Raw genomic sequence first — 8,409 nt, forward strand, 5'->3', positions numbered from 1 at the left:
TCTGTCTGAATCTGCAGCGGATTTGACATTGATAAGCTGACCATGATACAACAGGATGGAACATGCTTGGGTTTTCATATTTCCACTCTTCTTCATTTCATTTTTCTCAGACCAGGGAACAGGTCTCAAATCGTCCCCACTTCCTTCCCCTTCCAATTCAGTCAGTGGGGGACAGTGGCTTTCTTCCTCTGGCTTTGCTCCCGATACAAGGATTCAGCTGCCACTTCCTCGGGCACATCAGGCTCCCCATCTAAAGTGTGGGGAGAATGGTGCTATTGTTGCCTGCTTTAAAGTTTCAGGGTAGAAAAATGGTAACATCTACAGTAGGAAAGTGATTTGGGAAGGCCTAAGGATAGTGGATTAAAACATCATTTTCCTGAGAATGTGTTCAAAAAAACAAGGGAATAAGCCAAGAAAGAGGAAGACATATGATCTAGAAAACGTAAACTCCAGCTCAGGCCAAAGTCCCTGGGTAGCCGCAGGGCGAGGAGCCCAGAGAAGGTCGGCAGAACTGGGATCCAGGGGAAAGCAGCCCAACAGAATATGGACTAGGAAAGAGATTTTTGGAAACAACTGTGCTTATATAGAGGACGGATGGGACAAAAGAGAAAAATCTTGAGGAAAACCAAAAAGTTACACAAGAAAGGAAATTAATCATAGTAGACTATTTGGCTCTGCAGTGAACAATGGAACAAAGTACTCATCTGTCATTACAGGAGATCAATTGTTTAGAAATGTGGGGTGATTTCCAGGGCATTTAAAAACAGTTGCTGAGAGAGAGAACTACGGAACAATTTCTTGAAAGCCACAAACTACCAAAAATCACCCAAAGTAAAAAGGCTACCCTAAGTAGTTCTGTATCTGTCAAAGAAATTGAATTCATAGTTAAAAACCTTCCAGAGAAGAACTCTCCAAGCCCACATGGTTTCATTGGTCAATTCTACCAAACATTGCAAGAGAAGCTGACACCACCTCTACACAGTCTCTTCCAGAAAACAGAAGAGAAGGGGACAACTCACAAGTTTTAGGAAGCCAGCATTACCCTGGTAACAAAACCAGGCAGAGACAGTAGAAGAAATCCCTAGAGGAGGGATGACAAACTGTGTCTGTAGAAAGAGGGTCAGAGAGTCAAACTTTTTATCTTTGCAGCCCATAGGTCTCTGTTGCAACTACTCCCTCTGCAATTACAGTGCAAAAAGCAGCTATGGATGACATGTAAGTGAATCACTGTGGCCAGATTTGACCACCAGTGGCTGGATGTGGCTCACGGGCCACAGTTTGCTGACCCCTGCTATATACCAATATCCCTCATGAACAAGATACAAGAATTCTCACAAAATATTAGCAAGTAGAATCCAGAAATACAGGCAATGTATAGGATGCCACGATCAATTAGCGTTCACCTGGAAATGCAACACTGGTTTCAAAATTAGAAAATCAATCACACAACATTGTATATCAACTATACTTCAATTTTCAAAAAATGAAAAATAAAAATAAATTGAAAAAAATCAAAGTCATCCACTTTCATAACAGACTGAAGAAAAACCACAGGATCATATCAATGGAAGCAGAAAAAGCATGTGATAAAACTCAAATTCCATTCACAATGAATACTCTCTCAGATTATGGTTAGAAGAAAACCTTACCCTGACAGATGGCATATGCAAAACCCTACAGCCTAGCATCCTATTTAATATAAAAACACTGAATGCATTCTTCTCAAGTTCTAGAACAAGGCAAGGATGTCCACTCTCTTACTCAACACAGTATTGAAAGTTTTAATAAGTGGAATAAAGCTGAATAAATAAATAAATAAATGGCACATGGATTAGAAAGGAAGAAATAAAATTGCCCCTATTCACAGATAACATAATTGTTTATGTGAAAAATCTGAGAGAATCTACCAAAAAAAAAATTCCCTATAACTAAGTGAGTTCCACACAGTCATAGGATACCACGTCAACACAAAAAGCCCACTAATTTCCGTATACTAGGGATATAGCATTGGCAATGAAAAACTTTAATACCCAATACCACTTATAATAGCTCCAAAAATGAAACACTTAGGTATAAATCTAACAAAGCATGTTTACGTTGATAAGTAAAACATGCTGATGAGAGAAATCAAGGGAGATCTAAATAAATGGAAAGACATATTGTTTTCACAGATTGGAAGACTCAGTATAGTTAAGATGCCAATTCACTCCTAATTGATGAACAGGTTTAATGCAGTTCCAACCAAAATTCCAGTGGAATTTTGGGGATAGATTCTAAAGCTGATTCTAAAATTTTAATGGAAATACAAGCTAAAATAACCAAAACAATTTTGAAAAAGAATAATAAAGTCTTAAAATCTATCCAGTTTTGTCTTACTATAAAATTACAGTAATCAAGATAGTGTGTTACTGGCAGAAATAAACCCATATGACACACTGATTTTTGACAAAGTTGCTAAGACACTTCAACGGCAATTCAGCAGTCTTTTCAACAAATGATGTTGGAATAACTGGATATCTACACGCAAAAGTGTTTATCGCAACATAAACCTCACACTTTACACAAAAATTAACTCAAAATAAATTAAAGGTCGAAATGTTAAAAACGCAAAACTACAAGAATTTTAGAAGAAAACATACAAGAAAATTTTCATGGTCTGGGGTCAAAGAGTTCTTAAACGTGGCACCAAAACCACGATCTATAAAAATAAAGAAATGATCAATTGGACTTTATCAAAATTTAAAATCTTTGCTCTGTGAAAGACACTGTTAAGACAAGCTGCAGTGAATGAAATTTGCAGCAACATAGATGGACCTGGAGATTATCATACTGACTGAAGTAAGTCAGACAGAGAAAGACAAATATCATATGACATCACTTATGTGGAATCTTAAAAAAAAAAGATACAAATGAACTTATTCATAAAACAGAAACAGATTCACAGACTTAGAAAACAAACTTATGGTTACCAAAGGGGAAAGGTGGTGGGGAGGGGAGGGATAAATTTTAAGTTTGGGATTAACGTGTACACACTACTATATATAAAATAGATAACCAACGAGGACCTACTACAGGGAACTATACTCAGTACCCTATAATGACCTGTATGGTAAAAGAATCTGAAAAAGAATAGATAAATGATTATGTATAACTAAATCCCTTTGCTGTACACCTGAAACTAACACAAGATTGTAAATCAACTATACTCCAATATAAAATATTTTTTTAAATGTAAAAAAATACAAGCTGCAGATAGGGAGAAAATATTGGCAACTCACACATCTGAAAAAGGATTTCTATTTAGAACATACAAAAAACACTCAAAACTTCACAATAAGAAAACAAACCACCCATTTGGAAAATGGGCAGAGGGCCTGAACAGACACTTCACCCAGTGAACTATTGAAATGGAAAATAAGCACATGAAAAGATGCCAATATTATCAGTCATCAGAGAAATGGAAATTAAAACCACAATGAGATACCATTCCACGCCTATTAGAGTGACTTAGAAACAAACAAACAAACCCGATAATATTAAGTACTGGTGAGGATGCAGGGTAACTGGGTCTTTTATGCATTGCTGGTGGGAATGTAAAATGATACAACTGAATGGAATACAGTTTGGCTGCTTCTTACAAAGTTACAGATATACTTACCATATAACTTAGCAATCCCTCTCCTAGATATTTACCCGAGAGAAATGAGTGTTTACATTCACACAAAAAGAGCTGTATGGGAATGTTTACAGCAGCTCTAGTCATAATCACCAAAAACGGGAACTGATACCATGGGTGTTGTTCAGTTCAATGGTTGAACTGATAAACAAGCTGTGATATGTCACACACTGGAATACTACCCAGTAACAGGAAGGTACTGTGTATCCCCAGAACAACAGGGAAGAATCTTAAATGCATTATGCTAAGTTAGAGAAGCCAGAGTCAAAAGTCCACGTACTTATTGCTTCCATTTATGTGACATTGTGAAGGTGACAAAACTATAATGATGAAGAACAGATCCGTGTTGCCAGGGGCTGGGGTGGGCAGGGGGTGTGACCACATGGGGTGTGATGATGTCATTTTGGGGTGGTGGAACTGTTCTATCTCCTGACTGTGGTGGTGGTTACCACATATAGAACATAATGCTATGGTTAAAATCATGGAAATGTATGCCAAAAACATTTTTCCCCCATTAAACTGTAAAAAGCAATGTATCAAATGGGAGTAGATTACCAAAAGAATGAATCTCTAATGGTGGAATTTGGAACCCTGTGCCATCTGACCACAAGGAGAGGTCTTGGAGAGAGGGAAACATTCTGAAACACCATAGCACCCCCATGCCACAGGCAACAAGGAAGCTGAGAGCCATCTGGGGAGAAAGGGTGAGGCGTGGGGTTTTGATAAATGTTCTTCCTTTCTGGTCTCCCCAGCAAGGCTATTTCTCTTCCTGGGGGAAGACCACAGAGTGGGCAGTAGTGTTGAGAAAGGGCCCCCACTTACGGGATCCCCACACTGCTCAACCTCCCCTCCTTCCCCAGGACCACGGGCTCTCCAACAGCAGGTCACAGAAAACTTGCAAACTGACTCAGGACAGATGTGCTGAATGGCCAGACAAGGAGGAGGGGTGAGATTCCTGGGTGAAGGACAGTTTCACTAGAATTTTTAAACCAACGTCCATGGAGAATCGCTTCTGCTTTCTTTCCCTCTCACAAAGCCCAGTGAGGCAGGTGCTCTCACAGATAAAGAAACCAAGGTTTAGAGGATAAGGAATTTGAGAAACCTGGATGTGGCAGGGCAGGGATGGGGCCCAGGTTTCCCCAAGGAACAGAGCCTGAGAGAGCTTACTTCCCTGCTTGAACAGCAGCTGCAAACATCTGAGAACTGCCAAGGTCTCACCAGTTTTCCAGGTAACCTTGAGAGGTCAAATAATGGCAGGGCAGAGCCCCTGAGCTTCCTCACACATCCTGTCCACCCTGCCCCTTCTGCTGGCCCTGGGTAGGGAGCCGGCTTGGGGATGCACCTACCTGTGTTTCTGACTTTGAGCTCTGGGCCTGAGGTTCTGTTATGTAATCTGCAAGGTGGGTGGGAGACCCCACTGTTTGTTGGGTGGGTTCATTGTGCTCCTAGACCAGGCTTCTGCTGCCTGGTGGCTGAAAGACTTCCTTCGGTAGCAACTCACCGCCTTCTATACTAACATGGCCCACAGTCTGGTCTGCACTGAGTTCTCCCTGCCTGGATTCCCTTCCCGCACCCCAAGGGCTTCTAGGTGGCCCCGGATGTGCCTGTCAGATGTTCAGTCCACACATGAGAGTCTGTGGGGAAGGGAAAAGGCTTAGTGCCCAAGGAAGGAGATTAAACGTACTCTACTCCTTTCTGGCCGTGTGACCTTGAGTAAGTCACAACCTCCCTGGGCCTCAGCTCCCTCATCTGCAAAATGGGGATGACAACATTTCCCAACTCACAGAGCTGTTCTGAGAATAAAGAGCCTGGAAGATGCTTAGCAAAGAATCCAACATTCATCAGTCACTCAGTGAGCTTCCCATCCGCCTGCCGTTACTATTATTGCTGTGGACGGTATTGATGGGGTAGCTGCCCTACAGCCCACAGGACACTCTGTCACAGAGGGAGGGGTCTCTGGCTTCTAGAGCCAGTCTGGGGATAGCTGGTTCTGAATTGAGCAATTCCAGTCTCGCCTTTGGAAGATGCATTTTTATCTGCATTCTTCTCTTAATTTTAACCATGAGTTCTTACTGCTTAATGTAAAAATGAATCCGGTCAAGTACCTAAATCCAGTGGGACTCCAACAGCCACAAACGTCCAGGAGAGAAAAACTAAATGGCAAGTTGCCTGTAAGTATGGGAATGAAACTCAGTCCCAAATCTAAGGCCCCCTACGCTCAGGGTGAGGCTGCTTCAGAAACCTTCCAGCCCATCTCTGCCTGGGAAACGCTGCGAACAGCTAAGAAGGTTCCGCGCGCTTAAACATTGATGGTGGTAAGAATGATCTTTCAGTTAGAAATTTAAATGTTGGAAGTTGGAGGGAGGGGACATCCTCTACCCTTATTGGGTGAGCGGGGAGCTCTTCTGCAGACCCGAGGAAAACCAACGTCTCATAAATCCCAGGGCAATCTTTCTGCAACGCACGGTTCCCACGCGGAGCCCGCTCTCTCCCCCAGCGGACCTAGGCTTTAGCACACACTGCTTGGCTAGACCAGCCCGGGTCCTCCCAGACGCCCGGCCGGCGATGCATCCGATGACAGATGGAATCTCACGCTTCTCTCTGAAAACTGAACCCCAGCCCCAACCTCGCTCCAAGCCCCCAGCCCGAGCATTCCGGTGGAATGTGGCGAGCCCAGGTCCTCCGGCCTTGGCGTGGCCTCCCCTGTAAGCGGGACAGGGGGGAGGGACACTGACCTGGGAAGCCCGCGATTCGGGGCAGGCGAGGAAAAGCAGCAGAAGGAAGAGCGCGCGGGGACAGTTGGGCACCATCTTGCCAATCGGAACCCTTCTGCTTGGGAAGGGGAAATAACTTTGTCTGCCTTCCCTGCCGAGGCTGTCCCAGCCGATGCTGCAGCCGCCCCTGCGGGGAGCGGGGCTCCGTGCGGCCCCGAGTGGCTCGGGCAGGGAGGGAGGCGGGAGGCGGGGAGCGCAGCCCGGCCCGCCGCGCTCGCGAGGCGCAGTCCCGGGTCCAGGTGCGCCACGCGCCGACCTGGAGCCCCCGCGCCCACGAGCGTCCGCAGCCGCCGGCACGAGACAGTCCCGGCGAGGCGGGGAGGCGCCAGCCCCTTGGCCAAGGCCGAGGAGGAGGGGCTGCCCGGCCAGGAATGCGCCTGGGAGCGCGCCCAACCCGCGCGGCTCCCCGAGGAGGCCGGGCGCGACGCCGAGGACGAGCGCGGGCATCCTCAGCGCCCTCGCAAGGGAGGCGGCCGAGGCGGCGCACACGTGCTTGCGGGAGCCCGGGAGCCCACCCCGCGCCGGGCCGCTCCTGACCCGCCCCTTGCCCGGCTGGGGACACTGAGGCTGACATCACCCAGCAGCAAGTGGCAGATTCAAATCCAGGTTTGCCTAACTTCAGAGCTCACGCGCGGACATCTTCCTCCACGGCACTGGGAAGACAGGACCAGTGTGGCCAGGAGATGGGCTTCATGAACTTAGACCAAGTTCTCCACCCGAGTAGACTAGTGTCCTTTTAAACAATGCTATCAGGGTACAAGAATACACATGCACGGTGACTCAGAATCGTCAGCCCTCCTCATTTGCAGTCCTCCACTCCCCAAACGGAAGGAGAAACTCAGTTTGAACTGGAGGCCGGGTTATGGAACACTGGATGCTTTGCTGAGGTCGGGTGGGAGACGCCGCTGGGAAGGGCAGACATAGCAGTCCGAGTCCCCTGCATCCTGGGGCTGTGGGAGGAACCAGATGGCCTCAGCCCCAAGCTCCTGGAAAACATTATTTAAGTTCTTACTGGAAGAATGTTTTCAGAAGGCAACACTGCAGATGTCATGGTGCACACCAACTCTGGCCAAGCCTCAAATCTATTTTTCCTTTTCCGAATTTCACTTAGCAGAGCCCACTCAGAGCTCAAGGCACGGAGCTTAGAAGGCTGCAGCCTCAGAGCAGGAGCTGTTTTCCTTTGGAAGGCAGAAAGGAAAGTTGGAGTCCCCTGGAAAGCGCGGGGCCTGGTGCAGGCTGGCCACCTGGGCTGCCCCCTCCACCTTCCTCCCTGAGGAAGGAGAGCAGGCCTGTGTACTCTTATCTGCATTCCTGGTGAGGCGGCTTGAAGAGAAACCCGGACAGAACATTGCTTTTCCCTGTCCAGGTGGAGGGGGCCGGGCAGCAGTGGTCCAATCCCAGGCAGCCTATGGAAATTGTGGTTTTCTGCCTCCATCTCTCATATTTGCGGTCTGTGCCAAAGCCCAGTGTCCCCGCTCTGTCTGTACTCTCCCCACCCCTACCCCCAAGCAAGGATTCCTCTGCTCAATGAGGCTGTGTTTATTTTGTATTTTATCCCAGCTTGTGTTTACCTGGCGACCCCCACCCCCAAAGCCGAAGCTTCTCCGCCTTGTACCTGTTGTGCCCTGGAATCAGATTGTGCGCGAGACCTTTTCTCCTCTTGTGCCCTCTGAATGGCTTCGTAAAGCTGGGAGACACTCCTGATTTCATTGATGAAGAAACTGAGCCTGGGAATGGCTGAGTGACTTGCCCATGGTTTGCAAATTCAAAGGTCTCCAGAGCAGGGCTGTTTCCAGCACAAGCTACCTTCAGCCTTATTTCACATTTTACTTAAATGTGCAGTCATAGGATTTCAGGAATTTTATTTACAAGAACAGAGCTTTTCCTGTTTTTTGTTTTGTTTTGTTTTCTTCTTCCTCCCCTCTTCTTCTTCCTCCCCTTCTCCTCCTCCTCCTCTTT

At 46.5% G+C, this 8,409-nt stretch overlaps 1 protein-coding gene across 2 annotated transcripts in view; it reads right to left on the reverse strand.

Moving 5' to 3' along the window:
- FBLN7 (fibulin 7) overlaps positions 1-7,161 on the reverse strand; it is a 43,716-nt gene extending 36,555 nt beyond the window's left edge. The window contains exons 1-2 of one of the 2 annotated variants that reach the window (XM_057741275.1): positions 7,023-7,161; positions 6,412-6,505 (exon numbers count right to left, since the gene is read on the reverse strand). In XM_057741275.1, the coding sequence (XP_057597258.1) occupies positions 6,412-6,486 (75 nt within the window). In that variant the 5' untranslated portion in view covers positions 6,487-6,505; positions 7,023-7,161. Of the gene's footprint in view, positions 1-6,411; positions 6,920-7,022 lie in introns of those variants that run through there. The other variant, XM_057741274.1, reaches the window with a different exon arrangement.
- Positions 7,162-8,409: the final 1,248 nt, after the last annotated feature.

The sequence above is a fragment of the Hippopotamus amphibius genome, chromosome 7 (assembly GCF_030028045.1).
Source record: "Hippopotamus amphibius kiboko isolate mHipAmp2 chromosome 7, mHipAmp2.hap2, whole genome shotgun sequence".
In the NCBI taxonomy this organism is placed as follows: Eukaryota; Metazoa; Chordata; class Mammalia; order Artiodactyla; family Hippopotamidae; genus Hippopotamus; species Hippopotamus amphibius.